Genomic DNA, 26,698 nt, shown 5'->3' with positions numbered 1-26,698 from the left:
TTTGTAATGAAAACATTTACCTTATTTTTTTCTGAGTATGGCTTTTGCTGTGTCCTCTAGATTTTGAAGTTACATCTGTTAGGGCACATTTGGCTACAAATAACAAAGTATCTGATTAATAGTGACTTGAATAATACAGACATTTACTATTTTATGTAACAGGAAGATTATAGCTAGATATTTCTAGAGCAGATATTGTTTCAGTGTCTTAACACCCTCATCAAAGACTCAAGCTTTTTCCTAGCTTTTTGCGTCATCATCATCAACATGTTGACTTTTGTCCTCCTGCTCCTCATCTTATAGTTGCGAGATAACTGTCACCGTTCCAGACATCACATGTTCTGTCCCACTAACCGGCAGGAAAAACAATGGAGGGATAATTAAACCTTACTTGTCTGAAATATCTTTTAAAAAAAAGAAAGAAAGCTCTCAGACAGATATTTTCTTATGCTTGACTCGTCATAACGGGGTCCCATGGCCACTCGTAGCTTCAAGAGAGGCTAATAAAGTATCTGGCAAAGGGGGGATAGGATTACACGACAGACTTAGGCCAATCATGAGTTATCCCCTGGGCTGTAAAACTGCCACTGCCACCAAACTCAGAGTTTCTCATCATTTTCCCTTTATTTGGCTGCTATGTTGTTTGGTACATACAAGTTCATGATTGTTATATTTTAATCTTTAATTGTCCCTTTATGTCATTATAGTTAAGTCCCTCTTTCTCTTGCTTCATGCCTGAAACTCTACCTTTTGTAATTTTGCCATTCTTGCTTGCTCTTTAAATTTTCATTTGTCTGGTATCGCTTTGTTAATCCCTTTTATTTTCAATCTCTATTTTTAAGAGTGTTTCTTGTAAGAAGTTATGGAAGAATTCGTTCTGTTCACATTTAGTGGGATACACTTGATTTTACTTTTTTCATCTTATGCTGTGTTCGTGATTTATTGTAACTAGTTTCTTGCCCCCTCTCCTTTTCTCCATTCTGGTGGGGGTGTTGACAGTGGTGGCAGCCAAGGCAGGTGTTCTGTATCAGCATCCAGTTTCCAGATGTGGCTGGTGTGGGTGGAGCATACTGCTTCCATCCTTGCTCTCACTAGACCAGCTTTGCAGCAGTCTAGGCGTTCCTTCCTGGCTCTGATGCCTCCAAATCTCGTCCTCCATCTTTCCTAGAGATTCACTGAGCCACTCACATCTTTTTAATCAATCTTTTTGTGTATGTGTTTTAACTAGCCTGACTTGGTGCTTGCTTCTTCAACTAAGAACAGTGAATACACAGTTCCAAGTGGTGTTTTTCCCCTAATCATTTCTATGGGACACCTTACACTCAATAGAGTTTTAGCTTATTTATTAGACCCATATTAGATACTGAGAAGGAACAGAGAATACTTGGACCACCAAAATGATCCAACTATTCTAGACTATCCATGGAATTTTCAAATAAATTTTTTTCTTGGTGCTGTAGAATAAAAGCCCTTTATACTTATTTTTATGAGGGAAAGACCTGATTCTCCCCTGAGAAAATAACCCACCTTTTACAAACTTAAAAATCATCTTTATTTTTTCAACTATAAAAATACATGCTTACTTGTAATAGAAAATGAAACAGAAGAAAAAAGGAGGAAAGAAAGGTCTCCTGGACTTGGCTAAGGGTCAGGTGTGCCTGTGGAGCTCACTTCTTGCAGTTTTGAATCATGAGTCAGCAGTTTATGAATCATGGAGATGCTTCAGGAACAGTCATCTTGAGTGACTTCTTAGTAATGAGGGTCATGGGCATCCAAGTTCAAATTTCTGACAGCATCCACTAAATTATTCAGATCTCGAATCTCTTCTGAGCTCTGTTCTGAGAACAGATCTATCGTGTTGATCTGTTGAGAGAGAAATTAGGAAGCATCGATTGGCTGAAAGCTGTGCAGGGAGGAAGGAGAGGGGACACTGAAAACGCTGGGACAAGAAATGAACCAGGTCAAGTGAGGCCTTTAAAGAAATAGAAAGCAGACAAGAGTCTAAGGAAAGGGAGAGAAGGAAGGAACTGAGAGCCCTAGTGGGAGAGGGGAGTGAAACAGGGCATTGTGGGAAAAGAGAAATGAGTGAGGGCAGAGGGAGCGGCCAGGGGAGCTGTGACATGGCAAAGCGGATGAAGCTGGGAAGGTGGTGTGGAGGCCAAGGGCTTGCAGTGGGACCGCGCCTCACCTTCAGAATCTTCTGGAGCCTTCGTTTTACTTTGTCACTATGTTGCTTCAGCTTCTCCCAGGGCTCGAAAGGCCTTTCCTGGTTATCCACAAAGTTTTTCCAGCAGTCAGTAAACTCTGAGATGAAAGGAGAGTCCCAGTCAGGGCAGGGGGCAGAGGAGACGCATGTCTCACCTGCAGGGTCAGGGTCTCCTCCTTCCTTTCCCCTCCCTTCTCTTTCTCTCCCTGGGAATGTCCTTTACGGGTGTTACCCCACCTTGGCCCTCAGCTGGGCCACCATCCTTCCCGTCCAGGCACCATCCCTCCCCCAGGGCCTTTTCCCTCTCGGAACTGCAAACCCTCCCGTCAGCTGACAGCTGTGTCTCTTTCTACCTGGTTCTGTCATGGCCAACACTGGGATGTTGGATTTCCAAAGCTGTCGCAGCCCATGCTGATTTACCCAGCGCCAGTGGACGTACAGGCGGGAGGTGAAGACCTGGAGGCTCAGGTGGGGGTGGTCATCAATGAAAGCCACCAGTTTCTCAGCACAGTGGGCACAGGGGCTCCATGTGACATAGCAGATGATTTTGTACCTCTGGGTTTGGTCCAGGTCCAGTGAGCAGATCTTGTCAATAAAGCAAATTTCTGCATGGCTCTTTTTCTGGGGAGGGTCCCAGACGGAGACAAGGAAGGGTTGGTTAAAAGGCAGAGTCCAGAGGTTCGTGACCTCTGCCCTGTAAATTTTTGAATATGTAAACTTGCCTAAGACAGGAAAGAATCTCCTTCCTTCCTTCCTTATTTATTCTTTCATTAACTCACTCATCCATTAATTCAAGATTCCCAAAGCACCCACAGCTTGATCCAAATCAGACAGGATCCCAGTGACTAGAGTAGGTGATGGCTTGGCAAAGAGACAGCCCACAGAACAGTCCTGAAGGCTCTGAGGACCTGTTTGGACACCTGCCCAGGAGGTTGTCTGGGGATCCCAAGAAGCAGGTCAGAGCAGAAGGGAGGAGGCATGGCCAGTTTGGGCAACAGGTGGAAAAGCAGGGATGTTGTGGAGATCTTGTTGGTAGAGTTAAGTGCTCAGTCCTCGGAAGAGCCCTTGGCTTTCCCAAAGCTGAGATCCGGAGGACCAGGAAACGTTAACTTCTCAAAATGGGGCAGGAAGAGCGTTCTGCTGGAGGGAAGAGCTTCTGCTGAGGCCCAGGATGGAAAGGAGCTGGAGTGTTCCAGGGAAGCTGGGCTAACTCAGACCCAGCCGTCTCAGTGTTTTCCCTGCACACTGGATGCGGGAGCCCCTCCTGCCCTGCGCCCAGGGAGCCCGCCTGGCACCTTGTTCTTAAAGTAGCCTTGCTCAAGTGTCACATCGAGCAGCTTCAGCTTGTAGCACAAGTAGGTCTTCCTCCGTCCCTTGGGCTCGCTGACCCGTGGCTGGTTGCCAAACTGGTAGTAGAATATTTCCTCTGGCAGCAGACTCATGTTTCTATGCAACAGGAAGGAGAAAACTGAAGATGCAGAGAGCGTCTTGTGGTGTCAGCCCAGGCTCTGTCACCTTGGGTTCACTTGGGACCTAGGGGTGGTAAGGGAGGTAAGGAGAGTCTCCTCTTTCTTCGTTGGCCAGAAGGACTGAGGAGGGAGAAGGAAGAGGAGAGAGCTCCCACCTGGCCCGCTGCCTCTCACCTCTAGACTGGCCGAGGGCCCCTCCCCTTTTGGAAACCATTGCAGGCAGGACAACTGGCCTGAGTGGGGTCTACGCCCTGGAAACTGGTCACCGTATGTCCTTCCTGGGCTCGTACACCTTTGTCCTGAGCGCCAGACTCCTCTGTTCGGGTCCCACAGGCACCTCAACCCCAACATGTCCAACTCCAGAACCTTGTCTTTGGGGAGTGAGGGACGGAAGCTGGTGCTTCCTCTAACTGCGCCCTTTGCTTCGGCATGTGTATCACGCTTTAGTCTGTACAAAGAGCAGAGGCAGGTGAACAGGAAAAGCTGTTTTCACCAAGGGAGTGTTGTGACAGAGATTTTTGGCTGAAGGACTCACATAGCTTTTTCTCCCCCAGTGGTGATTATACTCTACAGAGTAGTCCGTTTTGTATCTTGCTGGTTTTCATTGAGAATTACATTGCGAAGGGACCTGGCCCACACGGGCATGTAGAACCACCGGATCCTTTTTGAGAACTCTGTGGACTCTGCCCAGATGGACGAGGGGCACAGAACTTGGAGCCCTCCTGCCACAGCCCAGCGGCGTGCTTGACGCTGGCTCTGGTCGGACCCCACTGCACGTGGCCATTCATGACCCAGTGGACGCCAAACAGTGTGAACAAGCTTGGGAGGCTTGGTGGCACCCCAGCTTGCTGTCCTTCTGGACACTCCACCCAAGGCTGAGGTGACCTGGCTGATCATGGAGTCAGGCCCTGGCAACCACAGGGCTCAGAAACTTGCACCTGGCCGCAGGCGTCACGCCAAGGGTGCCCTTCCTTGGGGCGCACAGCACAGGGTGCCACTGAGCTGCATATCCTGTTCCTGCAAAGGCAGAAATGCCTTCCCCCTATTTCCAGCCAACTCACAGAAACACCCCTAAGTCCACCCATGAAAAACCATTTCTGACATCGGTTATGCTAATTCAGAAAGCCACTAATTTCATAAACTGAAACCCACCTCTGACATCTCCGTGCTAATTAGCAAATCTTCAGATGGAACTGGATGACAATTGCTGAAGAGACCATCTGTGACTGGGGCCTTTGATGACAGACCAGTGACCCAGGCAGAAGTTCATACTCCCAGTTAGGGCCACTGGCCACCCTCAGGGTGAGGATTAGAAGAAAGACACCCATTCATAGTACACTTAGGAGAAAACCTTCCTGATTTAATACTGAAGTTCCCCCATTCTGGGAAGATTCCCCAGTGCCGGGCAAACCCACACAGTCAAGGCTAAAGTAGTTCAAATGTTAGACAAGTGCACTACCTTAATAGCACAAGTGTTGACCCCTAGCCTTGAATAGCTAAAATTGTAGGCATGATAGAAACAACTTGGAGGGAGTACTTAAGGACCATTTTAATTTTGCACACTTGGTAGTGTCTTTAAGAGAAACAGTTTATCTTCTTGTCTTGAAGAGGAGTTACCTTCCCCATGGCAGAAATTAGAACATTCCTTGCAAAACTGTGCAAGTTTTTAAAATAAAACTTATCAGTATGCTTTGATAGCTGCCTCCAACAATTATCTCAATTGTCCTTGCACCTAAAGTGGACTGGTGAGCTTGAACAAAGGGCTTTAAGAAGACCCGGTGGCATGCCTACAAGATCTAGCCAGTGGCATAGAAAGACAGGCTGCTGGAGCCAGTGGTGGGGGGTCTACAGAGGCAGGACTGGGGCTGGAGGCAGGCGTAGACCCTGCAGAGATGGCACCAGAGAGGGAGAGAACCCAGGCCTGGAAGAGGGGAGGAGGCAGGAGCAGAGAGGACAGGAGGCAGTGGCAACTGGTCCTTGTAGCACAGCCCCAGTCTCCTTGGCAGGCTTGCCCCAGCCTGCCCTGGTCCCTGGGCTCTCAGGCTCCACTTCCCTAATACAACGCTGCCTGGCACGAGGCTGCTGTTGGCCTTGGGAAAGCCCCTGATCTGTCCTCCCGCTGTCTGAATGGTGGATGCCCCTCGCTCCCTAAGCTGCTGTGATAGCCCAGGGTGGGAGGCCCTAGGGAGATTTTGCTTCTCTGGGCTCTAACCCAACTTTTCTCCTCCTGTGCCTTTGACTTACCTGATCCCAGGTATACAGTCTACTCAGCAGGATTCTCCCAGCCCTGCCCTTTGTCATGGGCATTTTGGCTCCATTTCTCTTCACAGGGGCCCTGCTTTAGAAAGTCCCTTGTCTAAGCCCCTCCCAGCCCTCTCAGCTGAGGCCCCGCCTACTTCCTGCTTGGGCAGCAGAGATGGGAGGGCCCGGGTGAGTGCCTGCTCAGGCTCACACCCACCTTCTCTCTGTTCCTTGGGGCCCTCCCTCTGGGCAGAGCTGGACCTCTGGTGGAGACAGACCCCTCTGTGCAGCAGGACCCACTGTTATTGCAAAGGGAAAGTGAAAGTCGTGAGGGCAGAGAGGGGAGGATGGGACAGGCCCTGCTGAAGAGAGCAGGACAGAGGCCCAGCTCCCCTGGGGAGGGAAGGCTGGAACCCTCTCCACACCACCCCTGCTTTGCAGTTAGTTGCCATTCAGTGTCCTGACAAAGACTGGTGATAATGTAAAGTGAGGGCAGGGCGTCGCATTTTCATCTCCAGCCTTGGAGAAGGCAGGTGTGTTGAGCAGATCCTGTAATCCATCCTCATAGCATTAACAGGGCGGATCATAATACTGACAACTCACACGAAGTCCCATCAGAGAGACTAAGTATTAGGCACGACTGCAGGACTGAGTTGCGGGAGATCAAAATTGGTGTATTCGAATTTAGCTGGTGTGTTTGAGCAGCGGGAGGCCAGGTTAGACAAGACCATCCCCTCCCCGAGCAAGCGGGGCATGGGGCTTTATAAGGGGAAGTAAACAAGGCCGTTTCTCTTCCAGGCTTCAAGGGCTTTTCGGTGCACTCTTCATCACCGAGGGTTTCAGGGTGTGACGATGTCCTCCTGCTCCGTATCCTGGTTCCCATGCTATTGTCCGGGAATGTTCAGGTCCGTTGATCATGGGCTAATGTGAGAAAAATACAAGCCAGCAGATACAAGCAAGCAGGGAGCAAGGCAAAATGGCTTCCAAGATAAAATGGTTTCTATTCAGCACATTCCCTGCGGTTTCTCAGGCCTAAGGCAGTTTCTGTTCCTGGCCTAACATGAAGACACTCTCCCCAGGTCACACAACAAATAAATGGCAGAGCTGGAATGCTGTCCAGGCGGTGTGGCCTCACTCTCTCCTGCTTCCTCATTGTTTCCTGAAAAGCAGTGTGTGTGTTGGAGGGAGAAAGATAGCACAAGTGGAGGGGGCTTTCATTCCCCTAGGGCATCGCAGGTCAGGAATTGAGGACCTGGATTTCAAATGTGCCTTGTGGCATGTCCACTAATGAGACAGGTTAGCTAACATGTCGCTAGGTAGACAGGAAGGTCCCTGGTGGAATAAACAAAAAAGGCCATGTCCTGAAACTCCAGGTTTTGAAATCACTCTTCGCTCCAGGACAAAATGTAACAATGCTTTGAGGTTAATCATAAAATTCCTTTTGGCCTGACAAACGGAGCAGATCTGATAGGTAAGAGTGGGTTATTTTGCTAATTTCTTCAGGACGGGCAAGCAGAACAAACCTGGTAGACAACGAATTTCATTAGAAGGTGCCACTTCCCTTCTTTAAAGAGCTCCCCTTCCCCAAGCAGGCAAGGGAAGGTATAAAAGTAAGAGCTTTTGCCTCAGACTCCCAATCAGGATCCCTTCACTGCTCAGGAGGTCTGACCCTTTGCTTTCAATAAACTATCTTCCTTTAAAACTCTGCCTCTCCTGGGTCCATGTTTCCATTCTTTGGTCTCACGAGACAGGATCCCGGCACTCACTCACTCCAAAGTCCCCTGTATCATTTGGGGACTCACGGAGACATATTCCTACTTCACTAAGACCTCTAGGTGAAAAAACAAAGAATCCTGAGAAAGAGGTCTTAGTGCAGTCACCTGTCATCTCAAATCTAGATTGCACACAAATATAAGGCCCAAAGGAACCTTTCCCAGCTTGTCTCCCCACTGCTTCCCCATCCCACACACACCCCATTCTGCCACAGAGGCCCTGGGATGGCCCAGGGGTAACAAGAGCATGGGCAGGAGGTTAGAGGGTCTGTAGAAATGGCGTCCCCTCCACCCCAATCTGTCCTAATGTTCAGGTGTTGGGACGGTTTTTTCCTGCAGCTCCAGCTCAGAGCTCCATCCCCCCTTATTGGGATGTCTCCCTCCATCCCCTTATTGGAGATGTCTCCTGCGGGCACTATGGTTAGAGGCCTCCCTGTCAAAACAATGTTGAATAATCACAGCTGCTAGGGACGGACTTCCCGGCACCCTGGCCAGATTTAACCAACCCCTAGCGTTGCAATAACAATAGCGCGTATCTCCCCAAAACCTGGAGGCCCAACCCTATAAAACAAAGCGCCCAACCCCAGTTAGTGCTCAGTTCTTTGGGAACAATCCCACTGAGCCCACTGGAGTAATAAAGCTGTGTTCTCCCTGATCTCGGCGTGCCGCTTGAGTCTCTCGGTCCTCGTCATTCTTCCGCACACAGGGACCACAACCAATGGAAGATTCCAGAACAAGCTGGGCCCTTCCAGGAAGAGTGATCAGTGCACACTGAGGTGCTGTTCAAACTCAGAGCCAAGACGCCCCCACAGCCCGAGAAGCAGGAGGGATGGACCTGAAGCTGTACCCCTTTGCTGGCCTTTCCCCAACAACCGCACTCCTACATCTCAGCCTGGAGAACTCCTGTGAGTTCTCCGAGGTGGGCAGAGAATGGAGACGTGCTGGGAGCAGGACAGTGACTGTCTTGCAGGAGATGTTCTGGAGGTCCCTGTGGATTGCAAAGACTGGCCTTCCAGGAGGCCGGAAATGTCTCCTCCAGGAGAAGACATTTTGAGCTGGCCCCTTTGGACCATTTTGATGACCAAGGCAGTCAAGAATGTCATCCACATCTGTGCCCCTCTGTGCCTCATTCTGTGGAGGAAACATGGAGAGGGGAGCATTAAGGTAGACAGGCTAATGCAGCCAGAGACCCTGGATTCTGCCCTACACCCCAGGCAGCAGTGTAGACAGGGATGGCGAGTGAAGGGACAGGTGTCTGCCACCAGCAACAACTCCCACTAGAACAGTGAAGATCAGAGGAGAAACAGATGGTCTCTCCTGTTTTTTAAGGCTCCCAAATCAGGGGGACCTAAGACATTCTTCGCAGTGGTTTTATGCAAGTATTTCCCATGCACAGCTTCCCTCTTGCTTTTCCTTCCTCTGTGGCTGCCTGCCCAGAATCCCACCATATCAGGCTCATCTCTTTCTCCTTTTTGGGCGCCAGAGCCCATCCCACCCTGTTGGGAACCTCACTCATTTCCTCCCCAGGACATTCACTTGGTAGCCAGCTCTGTGGTCCAGGACCAGACCTTCACTTCCTGATCTACACTGAGCTCCTGAGCTGTCTCTGACCGATTCTCAGCTGCCCTTCCACTTTTTGTTCTGCTTTTTGGAAAGCTCTGATAATCTCAATCCTTACACACCCATTTGGGAATGAATAGGAGCAGCAGAATGAGGGTGGGGTGTGAGGGGGTGTGGAGCAGGGTGTGATGATGATGGAGTGGGAGGGGGTGGGGGCTCTTGGGGCAGCAAGGTCTGGAATGGAAGCAGGTGAGTCAAGATCAGGTCTGGCATACCTGGGAGACACAGGCGCAGCTGGGAGACACATAGGCGTACCTGGGAGACACAGGCACACCTGGGAGACACAGGCACAGCTCGGAGACACATAGGTGTACCTGGGAGACACAGGCACACCTGGGAGACACATAGGCATACCTGGGAGACACAGGCACACCTGGGAGACACAGGCGCACCTGGGAGACACAGGCGCACCTGGGAGACACAGGCGCACCTGGGAGACATAGGCGTACCTGGGAGACACAGGCGTAACTGAGAGACACACAGGCGCACCTGGGAGACACATAGGCATACCTGGGAGACACAGGCGCACCTGGGAGACACACAGGCGCACCTGGGAGACACATAGGTACACCTGGGAGACACAGGTGCACCTGGGAGACACAGGCGTAACTGAGAGACACATAGGCATACCTGGGAGACAACTAGGCACACCTGGGAGACACATAGGTATACCTGGGAGACACAGGCGCACCTGGGAGACACATAGGCATACCTGAGAGACACATAGGTGTACCTGGGAGACACAGGCGCACCTGGGAGACACAGGCGCACCTGGGAGACACAGGCACACCTGGGAGACACAGGCGTACCTGGGAGACACATAGGTGTACCTGGGAGACACATAGGTGTACCTGGGAGACACACAGGCGCACCTGGGAGACACACAGGCGTACCTGGGAGACACATAGGCGTACCTGGGAGACACATAGGTGTACCTGGGAGACACATAGGTGTACCTGGGAGACACAGGCGCACCTGGGAGACACAGGCATACCTGGGAGACACATAGGCGTACCTGGGAGACACAGGCGCACCTGGGAGACACAGGTGTACCTGGGAGACACAGGCGCACCTGGGAGACAGGTGTACCTGGGAGACACAGGCGCACCTGGGAGACACATAGGCGTACCTGGGAGACAGACACGTAGGACAAGGATCTTGCTCTTGCATCACCCACTCAGCTCAGAAAGGCCCTTGGTCATTGTGTGAGCTGCACTGTGTCTCCCTAAATTGATATGTGGAAGTTCTAACCCCAAGGTCCTCAGAATATGACTGTATTTCAGATAGGGCCTTTATAGAGGTGATTAAGTTTAAATGAGGCACGTAGGGTGGGCCCTGATCCAATCTGACTGACGTCCTTACAAGAAGAGGAAGTTGGGACACACAGAGGGATGCACAGAAGAAAGATCATGTGGGGACAGAGGGAGAAGGCGGTCATCTGCAGGACAAGGAGAGAGGCCTCAGGAGAAAGCAACCTGCCGACACCTTGATCCTGGACTTTCAGCCTCCAGAACTGTGAGGGGATACAGGTCTGTTCTAGAGTCCCCCAATCTGAGTTGTTACTGAGTCACCTCCCAAAATTCCGGTCTGTGTGCCCGAGGCACTAGTAAGCCAAAGCACTGAGACACTGGTGCTTGGAGATAGAAAAAGGTTTATTGGATTTGGCCAAAGAGAGGATGAAAGAACCACATCTCTCAAATCTGTCTTCCCCAAAAAGCAAAAGTAGGGAGTTTTTATGCAGCTCGGGAGTAGGGAAGGGGGAGTTTCAGAGAATCCAGAGAGAGAAGTCTGTTTCTTCAGTCTTAGATAACGTTTTGTATCAGACTCCTGGGCGTCAGCGGCTGGTTGTAGCCTGGAGACATTCTTCTGCAAAACAAACTCCTGAATTTTCCTCTTGGCTCTGAAGTTATCTCCTCTTGTTTGACACAGAGACACCATCTCAGCAGCTTATGAGAACAAAGGGAGTTAAGCAGGAAGAACACTTACCTTGTGAACAAAGCCCTAGTCAAGAATTAAATTATTTAAATGCTAGCTGCTGCAAATGCATGGAGCCTTCAAACCACAATGGCCTTGGCTACAGAGTTTGTTTTGAAAGCCCTAGCAACCCAATGCAGTCAGTCATTCTCCCAGTGGGCCCTCCTTCTCTGGTTAAGGATTCCTTGAAGGATGTTTCACACGTCTTCTGATTTTCACACTTACACACTCATGACCACTTATGTTCAGTTTAATAACAAGATTTGGTTACTGTGGTGAGATGGGAGGAACCAAGTTGGGGGAGAAGGAGACTTCCTTGGTGAGAGGGAGACCTTGAGGGGCAGAGAGAGGAAGTGCAGGGGGGAATGACCAGAGCCAGCAAGGAGGCAGGAGGCCCAAGAACAGAGGTGAAGGTGGTGGGCGGTGAGGGGAGCACTCACCTGAGGATTTCCTCAAGCCGTGTGGACATAAAATTATAATTTCTATGCACTTTCTTCCAACACCTGAAACGCATGTACCGGTTGTACACGAAGTTTTCCCAACAGTAGTTAAAATCTGAGATAAAGAGGGATGAAAGCAATCAGGACCCGCCCAGGAGACTGCCTCTCAGCCTTCCCAGGTGTCCCTGCTCAGGGCCTGGTCTCCTCCTTGCCAGGAGCCATCACTCCTGCCTCAGTTTCCCAAGTTGCACTCCCCACTCTCCCTGGGGCACTCTACGTCCCTCCCACAGCCCTGTCCCCGCTCCCTCTGCTCTCACCGTGGTAGGACATGACTTTCACCTGGGCCCCTAAGCAGCGCAGCTTCCGAAGCCCCTGCTGGAATGCTGGGTTCCAGAAGTAGTAGAGGCGGGCAGCGAAGACTCTCAGCGTCACGTTCCTGTGCTGCTTCAGGAAGTTGGCTATCTCCTCTGCACACCTGGCGCAGGGGCTCCAGGACAGGAACCAGGTGACATGGTAATGTTCACCAGGAGACAGCTTGTTAGCTTTGAACCAAGACAGGAAGCAGAGTTCTGCATGGTAGGATTTATTCTCATAGACCTGGGAGAGATGGGGAAGGAAGGAAAGGGGACGCTCTGGGCTGGCACGGCAGGCATGTAGAGGGAGGGTTGGAGTGGGGACGAGGGGCCAGGGAGCAAACGTCTCAGAGGCATGTTGTTGATTGACCTCTCCCTTTTTAAAATATCTCTCCTCCCTGTACTGAGTCATGCCTGCTTCCCCCACGCATCGACTCATTCATTAATTCCAACATCCATTCAAGCCACAAGCATCCTGAGTGCCTGCTCCGGGCTGGGCCTTTGGGGTCCAGCCTTGTTCCCTGGGTGCTGTCTGCTGGGTGGGGGGGCACAGAGCTGCACTGTCTGCAGGGGAGCCAGTAGCCACATGTGCCGACTGCACTCTGGAAATGTGGCTCGTCTGTGTTGAGCAAGTGTGAAATACACATCTCCTTTCAGTGACTTAGTGTGAAAAAAAGAATGTAACTATCTCCTGAAGAACTTTTGTATAAATTATAGTTTGAAATAATATCTTAGATATATTACAAAGCACACTAGCAACATTAAATTCATCAATATCTCTTAACTTTTGAACACTGGGTACTAGAAAAGGTTACATGACATAGGTAACCCCGATTATGCTTCAGTGGGATAGTACCGCTACAGTGCACACCCCTCCATCCCATAATGGCTTTTCCCCCCAAACAGATTCTGAAAAGTCTGCAATCTGAGTGGCAGGTGGTGGGATATTTTGCAGGAGAGGTGAGTGGTTGTTTCAGGGGCTGCAAGGGGGGGTCTGATCTAGTGTCCATGGAGGCCGCAGACCTCATCCAGGCAGACCTGGCCACGGCTCAGAGCAGGCTGGGGGCAGGCAGGACGAGGGCTGCGGGCTGTCCCCTGGGGGATCACACATCCTGATTGTGGAGGAGTCAGGATTGTGGCCGGGGGAGGACCCGGCCAGCAGAGCGGTTACCGTGGCCACGTAAGGCGTTGACGTACAAGAAACCCGACTTTCTAAGATGTTCTCTCCTCCAAGGCTGCTAGAGACCACACTAGATGACAAGACTTAGAGACGGACAGCCAGCAGAGTCTCTAAAAGAGGTCTCGTGGGATAAGTCAAAAGCCATCGTGTATCAGGATTCAGGAGGAACATCAAGGGACCAGACATCACGGGCCAAGGATGCAGGACAATGTGTGGGAAGAAGCATCTGGCTTTTTACTGATCCTTTTTTTTCCGCATCATTGCCTGGCTTAGTTCCTGCCTTTGATGAGAGTCTAGTGGGGCCCATACCTGGTTTCGAAAGACCCCACGGTGAAAGGATACGGTACGAGATGAGTAGTACTGCACTCCTGCCACTTCGAAGCAGAGGTAGGAGGAATTTCGCCCGTTGGCGTAGATCAGGTTGCGGAAGTGGAAGGAGAAGATCCCAGGATATAACCGCTTCATCGGGTTTCTGGGACAAGAGAGAAAAACAGAAAATGCAGAGTGTTCCCTGGAGTTTCTCCATGTGGTGTCTTCTGAACACAGTCCCTTGTACACCTGGGCTGTGCCTCCCCCAACCGCTCCTGGGTCCCTGAGTATTTCCTGCTGTCTCCCAGGCAGGAAGACTGGGGGAGAGGGAGAGGAGAGGGGTCAGGGACAGCAGGGACCGGGTCCCATAGGAGCCCAGGCTCTGCTCCTTCTAAGAGCACCCCTCCTACCCCACCCAAATTCCTTCGCACCCATCCCCCAACCAGTTAGAAAATAGAAATCAATAATAAAACACCCTCCGCCCCAAAATAGTAGCTTTTAATATTTCAGTTCTATTCATTCCATTTTCACTTATGCAAGTTTATTTTTTAAATATCAGGTTAACACCTAAATTCACAGGCTCCTGCTACTGTTCTAAGAGTGGGCAGCGAGCGGTACCTGACCCAGGGGATCTGGATGTAGTCTCCTCCACTGATACGTCCCCACCCTGCCATTTCTTTGGTGTGCTGGGGCTCTGCTTCCTCTCACAGGGACTGCTTTAGAAAGTCCCTTGTCTGAGTGACCTCCCAGTTTCCTCAGCTGAGGCCCCACCTCCTTCCTGCTTTGGCAGCAGAGATGGGAGTGCCCTGATGAGTGCCTGCTCAGGCTCACACCCATCTTCTCTCTGGAGTCTTCCCTCTGATCCGAGCCAGACTGGATGTCTTCAGATAAATACCCAGAAGTGGGATTACTGGGTCATAAGGTAGTTCTATTTTTAATTTTTTGAGGAACCTCTAAACTGTTTTCCATAGTGTCTGCACCAGCTTACATTCCCAACAACAGTGCAGGAGGGTTCCCTTTTCTCCACATCCTCCTAACATTTGTTTGTTGATTTATGGACATAGCCATTCTGGCAGGTGTGAGGTGATATCTCATTGTGGTTTTTATTTGTGTTTCTCTGATGATTAGTGAAGGTAAGCATCTTTTCATATGTCAATTGGCCATCTCTCTATCCTCTTTGGAGAAATACTTATTAAGGTCCTCTGCCCATTTTTTTTTTTTTTTTTTTAAGATTTTTATTGGGGAAGGGGAACAGGAGTTTATTGGGGAACAGTGCGTACTTCCAGGACTTTTTTCCAAGTCAACTTGTTGTCCTTTCAGTCTTAGTTGTGGAGGGTGCAGCTCTGCTCCAGGTCTAGTTGCTGTTGCTAGTTGCAGGGGGCACAACCCACCATCCCTTGCAGGACTCGAGGAGTTGAACCGGCAACCTTGTGGTTGAGAGCCCACTGGCCCATGTGGGAATCGAACCGGCAGCCTTCGGAGTTAGGAGCATGGAGCTCCAACTGCCTGAGCCACTGGGCCGGCCCCTCTGCCCATTTTTCAATTGGATTGTTTGGGTTTTTTTTGGTGTTAAGTTCTATGAGTTCTTTATATATTTTGGATATTAACCCCTTATCAGATGTGTCATGGGTGAATCTCTTCTCCCATTTGTTTTCATTTTGTTGATTTGGTTTCATTTGGTTTCCTCTGCTGTGCAAAAACTTTTTAGTTTGATGTAGTCCCATTTATTTTCTTTTTCTTTTGTTTCCTTTGCCAGAGGAGATATATCCAAAAAAAAAAAAAAATTACTGAAAGCAATGTCAGAGAGTTTATTGCCTATGTTTTATTCTAGGAGTTTTATGGTTCAGGGTCTTACATCTAAGTCTTTACTCCATTTTGAGTTTATTCTTGTATATGGTGTAAGAAAGTGGTCTAGGTGCATTTTTTGTGCCTGTATCTTTCCAGTTTTCCCAGCACCATTTATTGAAGAAATTGTCTTTACCATATCATCTTTTTCCTATCATCCATTGACCGGCACTTAGGTTGTTTCCATATCTTGGCTAGAGTGAATAATGCTGCAATAAATATGGGAGTGCAGATAGCTCTTTGGAATACAGATTTTGTTTTCAGAAGTGGGATTGCCAGATCATATTGAAGCAGGGCCCAGCTGGGCCCCCTGTACTCAGAATGCCTCTGGGGTGCCCCAACCCCATCCAAGTGGGCTTCGCACCCCCTGTGGCTGAGCTCAGAATGCCTCTGGGATGTTCTGTCCCAGTTCAGGCTCCTTATCTTAGAAGATCACCTTGTAGATGCTTGCTAATTACAAACCTTTTCGCAGGTTACTCCCCCACCCTTCCTGGACCACTGGTTCCTGAGCCACTGGCACCACAGAGATAGATGACAGAGGGGAACATCATGAAATGAGAACAGACCTCCGAGATGTCCTGCAGCCTCTGGGAGAACGCCCTGGTTTTCCCTTAAATACCCCAAGCCGGTCTGAGAACGTTAAGGCAATTTTGGGAGGTGTTAACCCGCTGCTGATCCTGGCACTCTGGTAAAAAACGCTTATTCTATGACCCAACTCCTGTGTCGGTCTATTGGCTGAGTGGCACAGGCAACACGAGCCTCGGATTCCTTTGTCCTCCGGTTACAAGATGGTGCATATAAGGATTTCCTATAGGACTGTGATTTATGCAGTTGTGGGGGCTCGTTAAGCAGTCTCTGTAAGGTTTTGTTTTCATGTCTAATGCTGCAAGATGAGGTCCACAGGATGAGCAATTGGGAAAGGACGATGGATGGAAGGTGTGGGAGAGCAAGAACAAGCTGGACCCACAAGTATTAGCTGTGGAGCGCATGAGGATGGACAGAAACCCATGTAGTCGTTCTTGCCTATGACTTTAGTGGTCTGGGTGTCGCTGGGCCCTTCATCATGGAGCTAATGACACACCTGGCCCAGAGGTCAGAGATGCTCAAAGGAGAAGTGGAGGAAGTCCTCACAGTTGCTGCTTCACACCAAGGAGATGAATCAAGTCAGCACCCCAACACTAGAACAGGCTGCTATTTCACTCCCTCCCTCTTCATCAGCTAGGATAATCCCTCCTGCGGGGCACACTGGTCCACAACTACTAGAAAGGGAATTCTGGGAAAGTAGTTTGGCCTGGCCTAGTCGACGCATTACAAAGCTACCACAAGGGGGCAGACTCTTGGAATGTGATTGGAATTGCATGGAATCTATAGACTTGACATCTTAACACAGAGACCTCTGATCCATGAATATGGTATATCTCTTCATTTATTTAGGTCTTCTTTACTATCTCTTAGTAATGTTTTCAATGTATGGGTCTTATACAGCCTTTGCAAGATGATGTGGAATGCTATTTTTAGAGACAGATTTCTAGTAATAGAAAACAGCAAACACTCTATAATGCTTAGTGTGGGTCAGGCACTCTTCATGAGATATGTAGATATAAACATAAAAAACTAATTTAAGCCTCACAACCACATATGAGGAAGTTCTATTATTGTCTCCATTTTATGCCTATAATTTGACTAAGTAATTTGCCAAATATCATAAAGCAGCAAGTGGTGGAGGCAGGATGGGAACGCAGGCAGTTGCCTCCTGAGCCCTTACTCCCATCTCTATTCTACTTGTTAATAACCACCCATGTCCACACAGCTGTCCTACCACACAGAAAGTCAAGACTGGTACCCTGTGAACATAAGGTCTTAACCTCATGTTCAGATTCCTTGAACCAGTTCTTTGAACTAATTTATGACACAGCAAGACCTCTCTCCCTCAATTGCTACAGGGAAGAAGGACATTCTCATCTCTGTCTTCCATTATTTCGTATTTAGGAAGAATTGCAAGTTTTTGAGAAGGAGGCGGTGGCACTTCATTAGCAGGAAAGCCAATAGCAGCCTGTGAGAACCAAATCTTAAGGGAAGAAATGGGGTGAGACATGGATAAGCTTTCTCTTGGAAAGAGCTTAAAACAAAGACACCACTTTCATCTACTCCTTAGTAATCAGAAAAATAAAAATTAAGACCAATACGATAGCTCCTTCCCACGTCAGACTAGAAAAGATTTAAGATGTTGATTGAATGGGTAAATGAGTGCTGTTGTGAAGAAAACACAATTCTGGTGAAGCTGGGTTCCAGTGGTCTTGATTCCTCTCAGGCTCCTCATGGCCTCCTCAGCTCTGCCACAGTCACCACGCCCACAGCCAATGTCATCAACAGCAGGACTGATAAAGGAAGTGCAGTGAGCTCACCTGGTGGAATACTACACAGCAATGAGAACTGATGACCTACAGCTGTAAGAAACAGGATACTTCTGGAGAAGGCTGGATGGGATGGGATGGGTGGGGGTATGGGAGATTTTCTCTCTCATTCTATTGATTATAAATTGCTTGCGTGGGGCCAGCCCGGTGGCTCAGGCAGTTAGAGCTCCATGCTCCTAACTCCGAAGGCTGCCGGTTCAATTCCCACATGGGCCAGTGGGCTCTCAACCACAAGGTTGCCGGTTCAACTCCTCGAGTCCCGCAAGGGATGGTGGGCAGCGCCCCCTGCAACTAAGATTGAACATGGCACCTTGAGCTGAGCTGCAGCTGAGCTCCCGGATGGCTCAGTTGGTTGGAGCGTGTCCTCTCAACCACAAGGTTGCCGGTTCGACTCCAGCAAGGGATGGTGGGCTGTGCCCCCTGCAACTAGAAAACGGCAACTGGACCTGGAGCTGAGCTGCGCCCTCCACAACTAAGACTGAAAGGACAACAACTTGAAGCTGAACGGCACCCTCCACAACTAAGATTAAAAGGACAACAACTTGTCTTGGAAAAAAAAAAAAAAAGGCCTGGAAGTACACACTGTTCCCCAATAAAGTCCTGTTAAACAAAATAAAAAAATAAATTGCTTGCGTGTTTTACTAGAAACCTGTAATATTAAAATCGTTTTCTATATATGAGAACGGATTCCCAATAATTGTATTATTGTTGGTAACTAGTATAACCCACCATTATGTAAGGACCCCCCTTTTACAGGATCCAGTTGAAGGGCAAGAACACAGCCTGTGACCAGAGGAGCTGAGCCAAGGGGCGACGGGCTCAGAAACCGAATGAATGGTGGTGTTGAGCAGGGCCTCTGTCCATTATTTCAACAAATGTGCTCTCTTTCCCGGGAGGGACTGGGCTGGTTACTAGTGCAAATACACTGGGGCAGCCACTTCAGTAGCCGGTAGACATCCACATGGGGGAGCAGAGGATGAGGTTTCCTGCCCCAAAAGAGTGAAGATAAAAAGACAGACTCCAAATTCTGCCAAGCGACCGAGAAGGACACTGACACAGAGGGGCATTTTGTCATTTGTGTTGGTTCGTGGACATGAACCAGGGCCCAGGGTGGCATCTCTAGGAAGGACTTCAGGCCATGGTCGTGTAGACGACTCATGCCAGGTCATCTAGGGGTGAATGTCAAAGAAGATGGAGGAGAAGCTAAAGGCCTTGATTCATGCTGGGTCTGGGAGAGGCAAAGAGAAATCGAGTCAGGCAGCTAAAGGGGAACATGGACGCGAAGGAAAAAGGCAGCCAGGAGGGGGACAAGGAGGAAAGAGCAGAGAGAGGAAGGAACAGGATTAAAGAGGAAGATAAACCACTCTGGGCAGATGGAGAGAAGAAATGGGCCTTCAGAAGGGAAAGAAAGGAGGGAAAGAGAGAGGGAGGGAGGAAAAAAAGGAGGGACGGACGATACAAATCTGGGTTCTACTTTGTCCTACCTGTGACCTTGGGAAAAGGGAAAAAGGACTTTCCCTCAGAGCAAAATGGTACTAAGCAGTCAGTCCCTCGTCTGAAGATTGGAGAAGTTGGGGTGAGCTTGGGGATGAAGAGGGCTTTGCCCAGGCCTGAGACAAGGTGAGTCTGCACCAAAAAGTAGAGGCTAATTTAAAGACAAGGGAAAGGCGTCCCCTCTCTGTTGTCACGCCGCAGCCTAGCCGTCCGTCCCCTCGTGCCTTTCCCTAATGAAAGAAGAGTCTGTGAGACTGTACCTTTCAGGGACTTTGCTTCACCTTTGTGCTTACACCTCATGTCTCTGTTTGGCCCCCAAAAGATGGTTGGTCAGCCAATGATGGGTAAGATTTCTCACGGGAGAAACAACCCAAGCCAGGAGGAACCGTGTGGGGACCACTAGGAGAACTTACGGGGTCGATAGAGGTGGGCACAGCCCCCACCTTTCCCCAGCCGAAAAGACCTTCTGCCTCTGTGGCTATATTCCTTCCCACTACCTGCTTGGGAAGTGAGTCAGTGATGTGATAACATCAGCTCTCCTTCCATTCTTAACAATAAGTTTCAGCATAAAGGATTTGTTCCTGGGACGGCATATATCATAATTGTTATGACATCATGGGACTGTCTGTTCCGGCTATTTGCAGGCAAGGGTGATTGGTTTGAATCAGTTTTCTGGTATGATGTATGAGATTCACAGACCGTGGAAAAAACAATGCTACTTCCTTGTATGTTTATCAATAAAAGCCACGGGATGGCTCGATTCAGGGCTCACAGTCCTTTGAGGCGGTGAGATCTTTGGCCCTCTGTGTTACAATTTTCTTAATTTCTGTTTCTTTCTTAACCCTGCGCTGCCCCTTCTCACTCTCCCACAGCCTGTGTTGTGCTGGACATGACACCTCTCCATCCGTCCCCCTCACCTGGGCATGGCACCATCACCTATGGGACTCAGGCTCCCTGGCACACCTGCAGCAGGAGCAGGAAGAGACACAGAAATGAAAGCATCAGCCTAGAGGACACGCCGGGACCCCTAGAGAGAGGCCAGGCCAGACGCTGGGGTCAGGGGACAGGAGGAGCTCCCAGGGGTCAGAGGAGGAGCCCTGGAGGGAAGGAGGGGAGTCCCCATCACGAAGACCAGGAGGAGGGGACTCAGGAGCAGGAACTGGCCCTGTCCTGGGTCTCAGCCGTGACCGCCCTGCTGAGGCCCTGGGCGCTTCCTGGCATCACCTCTTCCCAGCACCTGGCTGCACGTGGTATGAGCAGAACTTGCTGCAAGACTGAGGTATTACTGGTGGATTGAGTGATTTAGTGAATGAGAGACTTCCCCTCTATTTTATAATAACTTCTTCCTTTGTTGAGGATTGCCTATCTCAGACATTTAAGTAAATACTCAACATTTAACCATTAGGGCAGCCCCCTGGTCAGTCACTCTTATTCTCTACACGTTACAGGTGAGGAACCCAAGAGCCAGTCCTGTTCCCTTTGCAAACAAACGGGGTCTCCAAAGGCAACACCACTGGAAACTGGGACTTATGGGGTATCCTATCAGCCACCCTTCATGGTAGGTCACTCTGATTGTCCAGTGAAAGGATGTACAGGCTTGAAAGTTCCGGGATTTGTCCTGTCCCCTTTCTCATGCCCCCTTGGAATGAGACATCGTGATGGCTGTAGGTGGGCAGCCATCTGAAGCCTGGAGGAGACCAGCAGCAGACGAGCACCTAGAGCTGAGCTGGGGGACAAGGGCTGTGGCCCAGGTCCTGACAGCATCGCCGAGCAGCTGAGCCAGGCCCACACCCTACCCTTCCCACGTGCCTTGTTCTGTGAAACAGCCTGGTTCAGCCCTCCCGGCAGCTTTCTGTCACTGGCAGCCACAGTCCCTGCCAGGCTCCCTCGATCCCAGTGTCCTGTCCTTAGGCTCCTTCTTGCCCCTTGGCCTTTCACCTTTGGCCCTCAGCCCTGCTTTGCCCCTCCTCTCACTGCCCCCCCTCTCCTTTGCTTCCATCTCTCCAGGTGACTGCGTATCAGTTCTCCCCTTTGGGCTGCAGGCCCTCCCTGACTTAGTCCCTCCTCCCTCCTTGGCCACGGTCATCGTCTGTCCTTACTCTCCATCCCTCCAATGTCTCAAACTCAATGACTCCTCCCACAGTCCCTGCAGTCACGGTGTGAGGTTGTGACCAGGTTGGGCCCTGACACGTGAGCAGAAGTCTGTGAGGTGAGACCTGGGAGCCTTCACTGCCCGGAACAGCCTGTGCAGGACACCCAGCTGCCAGGGGCTCACTCAGCAGGACGCAGGCTCCACAGAGACATGGCAGGAGAGACATCTAGTGCCTGTGGTGGGTCCTGCTTGGGCCCAGGACTGCAAAGGGCAGAGGTCATGCTCTGGCAGGAAAGCCCCTCCCTCTAGCTTCCTCACCAGGGCAGGGGAAGTAGAAACAGCCTGAGGCCTGGAGTAATTCCCAGCCCCCGTCTAACTGACAATTTGAATGTTTGTTCCCAATATTTACACTCATTTTTTCTCTTTTCTTATTGTGTAGGCTGTCATTTCAAAAACTTGCTGCTAACAGTGTAATAGTTAGTCAATGAATGTAGGTTTTTAAATGCCAGATTCCCCTGCTATAAGGATTAGCTGATTTTTACTTGACCCCAAGCGGGAATTAGTATACCCACTGCCCCCACCCCATGAAGGTACCTACAAAAGAGAAAAGCATTTGCATATTTGCAAGCATTTATTGAGCTATTTGAACTTCATGATACATTTAGAAAGGGAAAAAAAATTTGTGGAAGATTCTTAATTTTTCATTTCATTGCTTTGGATTTAAAATCAATTAAAATCATCAAAAACTGTTCTGATACTATTGATAATAATCTCACTGGTGTATATTTGGAACACAACATGGATTTTAAATGACAGTAAATCTATTAGATTTAAAAACAAACAAACAAACAAACAAACAAACAAACAATTTCTTATGAGCTCATTGACTTTCGCAGGTTTCTTTGCATCAATCTGGAGATGGTGGCCAATAGGGAGGTTCCATTTCTTGAGAAAGGGTATTATTCTGCTGTTCAACGCAGGTCTCCTGCCTTCTTTAGAGACATTGAAGTCCACCCATCAATTTTCCTGATTCTAGATCCAGAAGGCAGAGTTGAAGGAAGCAGGGAGTGAGGCAGTTGGAAAGATGAAGAGAGAAGAGGTCTGGGGCAGTTACAAAATGGGGAGAGAAGGAGGGACACAGGGAGGTGAGAAAGCAGAGGCACCATGTGAGAAGGGATGGGAGGGATAGACCTGGTGCCCCGGCAGAGAGCAGGTAACCCAGAGGAGGCCCTGAGCACAGGGAAAGAAAGGTCCAGGGAGAGATGGTGAGGGGGAGAAGGGGCGTGGAGGTGGGAGGACGGGGAGCAGGGAGGGAAGAACCTCACCTGGAGAATGTCCTCTAAAGTCATAGATAGTCTCTCATAATTTTCATCCATGTCATCCCAGGGGAAGAAGGGTGTTCCCTGGTGGTCCACGAAGGTTTCCCAGCAGTACTCAAAATCTGAAAGGTGACAGGGGAAACAGAGGTGAGCTCCAGTTCTAGGGGTGGGTGAGGGGCCACAGGTGTCTGACTCTTAGGGACACACTCTTCCCATCATAATTTCACTGCCTCCTCTTTCTTCCCTCAACTTCTCTCTTCCAACTGGAATCTGAGGCTACAATTCTCCCCCTTTCTGGAAGCCCCCAAGTCCTTCTTGTGTACCCTCCCCTGCCCAGGACCACCTTTCTCCCCTGATTTCTCTCTTCCAGTAGACTCCGCAATCCTCTCCATGGTCCAGCACCTCCTCTGCAGGCGGCGAAGAGAGGCTGCCCTTCCTCTCACTCTCCCTAAGGCTCTCTAGGTCGCCCCTACCTGGTTCTAGCCCCTCCCACACCCCTGCCCCAGCTCCCTCTGCTCTCACCCTCTGATGACATGATATTCATCTGGACCCCTGCATGATGCAGCCTGCGCAGCCCCAGCCGGTGTTCGGGAGAATTGGAGTAATAGAGGCGAGCTACGAAGATCCTCCAGTCTGCGTTCTCGTTCTCCTCCAGGAACCTGACTACAGCATTCGCACAGTTAATACAGGGGCTCCAGGACATGTACCAGGTGACACGGTATTTCTCACCAGGGGACAGCATCTTGTCCAAGAACTTCTTCTGGTTGCGGAACCAAGAGATGAAGCAGAGTTCTGTATGGCGTCTCTTCTTGGGATAAAACTGGGAGAGATGGGGAAGGAAGGAAAGGGGACGCTCTGGGCTGGCACGGCAGGCATGTGGCAGGGCGAGATGGTGTGGGAACCAAGGGAAAGGGCCCAGGGGCATGTCCTGCATTGATTTACTCCTTTCCATCTCTGCTTTCCCTTCTGTTTGTACTTAGTTATCCCTTCCCACATGCATCGACTCATCCATTAATTCCAACATTCATTCTCCCATCCATTCAAGCCACAAGCATCCTGAGCGCCTGCTCCGGGCTGGGCCTTTGGGGTCCAGCCTTGTTCCCTGGGTGCTGTCTGCTGGGTGGGGGGGCACAGAGCTGCACTGTCTGCAGGGGAGCCAATAGCCACACGTGCTGACTGCACTCTGGAAATGTGGCTCGTCTGTGTTGAGCAAGTGTGAAATACACATCTCCTTTCAACGACTTAGTGTGAAAAAAGAACGTAACTATCTCCTGAAGAACTTTTGTATAAATTATAGGTTGAAATAATATCTTAGATATATTACAAAGCACACTAGCAACATTAAATTCATCAATATCTCTTAACTTTTGAACACTGGGTACTAGAAAAGGTTACATGACATAGGTAACCCCGATTATGCTTCAGTGGGATAGTACCGCTACAGTGCACACCCCTCCATCCCATAATGGCTTTTCCCCCCAAACAGGTTCTGAAAAGTCTGCAATCTGAGTGGCAGGTGGTGGGATATTTTGCAGGAGAGGTGAGTGGTTGTTTCAGGGGCTGCAAGGGGGGGTCTGATCTAGTGTCCATGGAGGCCGCAGACCTCATCCAGGCAGACCTGGCCACGGCTCAGAGCAGGCTGGGGGCAGGCAGGACGAGGGCTGCGGCCTGTCCCCTGGGGATCACACATCCTGATTGTGGAGGAGTCAGGATTGTGGCCGGGGGAGGACCCGGCCAGCAGAGCAGTTACCGTGGCCACGTAAGGCGTTGACGTACAAGAAACCCGACTTTCTAAGATGTTCTCTCCTCCAAGGCTGCTAGAGGCCACACTAGATGACAAGACATAGAGACGGACAGCCAGCAGAGTCTCTAAAAGAGGTCTCGTGGGATAAGTCAAAAGCCATCGTGTATCAGGATTCAGGAGGAACATCAAGGGACAGACATCACGGGCCAAGGATGCAGGACAATGTGTGGGAAGAAGCATCTGGCTTTTTACTGATCCTTTTTTTCCGCATCATCGCCTGGCTTAGTTCCTGCCTTTGATGAGAATCTAGTGGGGCCCATACCTGGTTTTCAAAGACCCCTTTTTTAAAGGGCATAGGTAAGTGAGTCTGTGTTCCTTCCACGTGGTAGCAGATGTAGCAGCCAAACCGAAGACTGGCGTTGTGCAGGTTGTAAAAGTGGAAGTAGAAATAGTCACGATACAACTGCTCCATCGGGTTTCTGGGGCAAAAGTGAAAACAGAAAATGCAGAGAGTGTTCCCTGGATTTTCTCCATGTGGTGTCTTCTGAACACAGCCCCCTGTGCCACCTGGGCTGTGCCTCCCCCAACCGCTCCTGGGTCCCTGAGTATTTCCTGCTGCCGCCCAGGCAGGAAGACTGGGGGAGAGGGAGAGGAGAGGGGTCAGGGACAGCAGGGACCGGGTCCCATAGGAGCCCAGGCTCTGCTTCTTCCAAGAGCACCCCTCCTACCCTACCCAGATTCCTGCCCACCATCCTCCAACCAGTTAGAAAAATAAAAACAAGAAAAAAAACAAAACTAGCAAACCAATAAACAAAAACCCTTGGCCCCCAAATAGTAGCTTTTAATATTTCCACTCAATTGATGCTTAACTTCTCACCGATGCATGTTTATTTATTTTTAAATATGAGGTTAACACCTAAAGTCACAGGCAGCTCTACTGTTCTAAGTGCTGTATGTATCTGAAGTCATCTACACCTCCCCATTTCCTGGGGGGACCCATCCCAGAGAAGAGCGGAGGAAGAGGGGCAGCAGCCTGCCCGAGTCACAGGGCTGGCTACCTGTCCGGTAGTGACGGACCTGGTACCCTGTCCAGGCACAGCCATGCCCAGCTATTCCCTTGTGTGACCTGGCAGCAGTGTGTGCCTTGGGTGGGGCGCTCTTTTCTACTTAATTGCAAACTATCAGCCTATCTCCTGACCTGAGGTATCTTTTCTCCAGGTCAGGGCTGGTGGTAGTGATAACTGTAAAGGTTGTGGGTGTGTCTGGGAACAGTCTGCATTTACTTTTCTGCTCACAGTGGAGACATCCTTGGAGCAGATAACGTATCTTCTTGCCCCAGACAGCTATTCTCACACGGTGTGTATACCAGGGTCAGTAGAAGAGCAAATCGATCAAAGTGCTTAAAACTAAATCCACCAACTGCTTCACTCATCCTTTCGTCCAATTCTAACTGTTAACAGAGCACAGGAAAGACCGTGGGGCAGGCTGCCCCACAGGCCGGGAGGGGACAGCCCAGCCCCACAGACTTGCAGACTGAGGGGTGGGCCAGGACAACAGGGCTGGGTGGAGGTACGGGCAGGGACATTCAGAGTCAGTAGTGGAGACAAAAACCCCCGAGGGAGAGGGACCTGCAGAGAAGGAGCTGAGAGAGGGAGAGAAGCCAGGCTGGACAGCAGGAGGATGGGCCCCAAGGACAGAGGATCTTAGGGCCCCCTGTGAAGGAAGGGGCTACGGAGAGGGGGCCAGCGGGCCAGGGTGGGCAGCAGTACCTGGTCCAGGACTTCTTGATGTAGTATTCCAGCCAGGCTTCTGCCTCTTCCCTCAAATACTGGAGATCCATTTCTTCTCACAGGGGCCCTGCTTTAGAAAGTCCCTTGTCTAAGCACCTCCCAGCCCTCTCAGCTGAGGCCCCACCGACTTCCTGCTTGGGCAGCAGAGATGGGAGGGCCCGGGTGAGTGCCTGCTCAGGCTCACCCACCTTCTCTCTCTTCCCTGGGGCCCTCCCTCTGGGCAGAGCTGGACCTCTGGTGGAGACAGACTCCTCTGTGCAGCAGGACCCACTGTGATGGCAAACGGAAAGTGAAAGTCGTGAGGGCAGAGAGAGGAGGATGGGACCGGCCCTGCTGAAGAGAGCAGGACAGAGGCCCAGCTCCCCTGGGGAGGGCAGGCTGGAGCCTTCTCCACCCCACCCCTGCACCCAGCCCAAGTCTGTGCCCAGGGCATGCT

General features: G+C 50.3%; 2 protein-coding genes across 3 annotated transcripts; both read right to left on the bottom strand.

Moving 5' to 3' along the window:
* Positions 1 to 1,528: 1,528 nt before the first annotated feature.
* Positions 1,529 to 14,314, bottom strand: LOC109448838 (DNA dC->dU-editing enzyme APOBEC-3B). The gene is made up of 8 exons (XM_074326415.1): positions 14,183 to 14,314; positions 13,565 to 13,727; positions 12,040 to 12,319; positions 11,723 to 11,837; positions 3,502 to 3,652; positions 2,560 to 2,827; positions 2,189 to 2,304; positions 1,529 to 1,863 (listed from the first exon to the last, which is right to left on the bottom strand). The coding sequence occupies exons 1-8, from the start codon at positions 14,236 to 14,238 to the stop codon at positions 1,750 to 1,752; spliced, it is 1,263 nt and encodes a 420-aa protein (XP_074182516.1). The 5' UTR covers positions 14,239 to 14,314; the 3' UTR covers positions 1,529 to 1,749.
* Positions 14,315 to 22,021: 7,707 nt separating this feature from the next.
* Positions 22,022 to 26,582, bottom strand: LOC109448839 (DNA dC->dU-editing enzyme APOBEC-3C). 2 transcript variants are annotated; one of them, XM_074326413.1, is made up of 6 exons: positions 26,451 to 26,582; positions 26,242 to 26,329; positions 24,795 to 24,951; positions 23,251 to 23,548; positions 22,735 to 22,850; positions 22,022 to 22,441 (listed from the first exon to the last, which is right to left on the bottom strand). In XM_074326413.1, the coding sequence occupies exons 2-6, from the start codon at positions 26,310 to 26,312 to the stop codon at positions 22,427 to 22,429; spliced, it is 657 nt and encodes a 218-aa protein (XP_074182514.1). In that variant the 5' UTR covers positions 26,313 to 26,329; positions 26,451 to 26,582; the 3' UTR covers positions 22,022 to 22,426. The 2 variants fall into 2 exon arrangements, with proteins under 2 accessions (XP_074182514.1, XP_074182515.1); XM_074326414.1 differs by lacking the exon at positions 26,451 to 26,582 and adding an exon at positions 25,671 to 25,922 and having other exon boundaries at positions 26,242 to 26,333.
* Positions 26,583 to 26,698: the final 116 nt, after the last annotated feature.

This window comes from Rhinolophus sinicus, linkage group LG02 (genome assembly GCF_036562045.2).
Source record: "Rhinolophus sinicus isolate RSC01 linkage group LG02, ASM3656204v1, whole genome shotgun sequence".
Lineage (NCBI taxonomy): Eukaryota > Metazoa > Chordata > Mammalia > Chiroptera > Rhinolophidae > Rhinolophus > Rhinolophus sinicus.
This window is presented reverse-complemented; position numbering and strand designations above follow the sequence as displayed.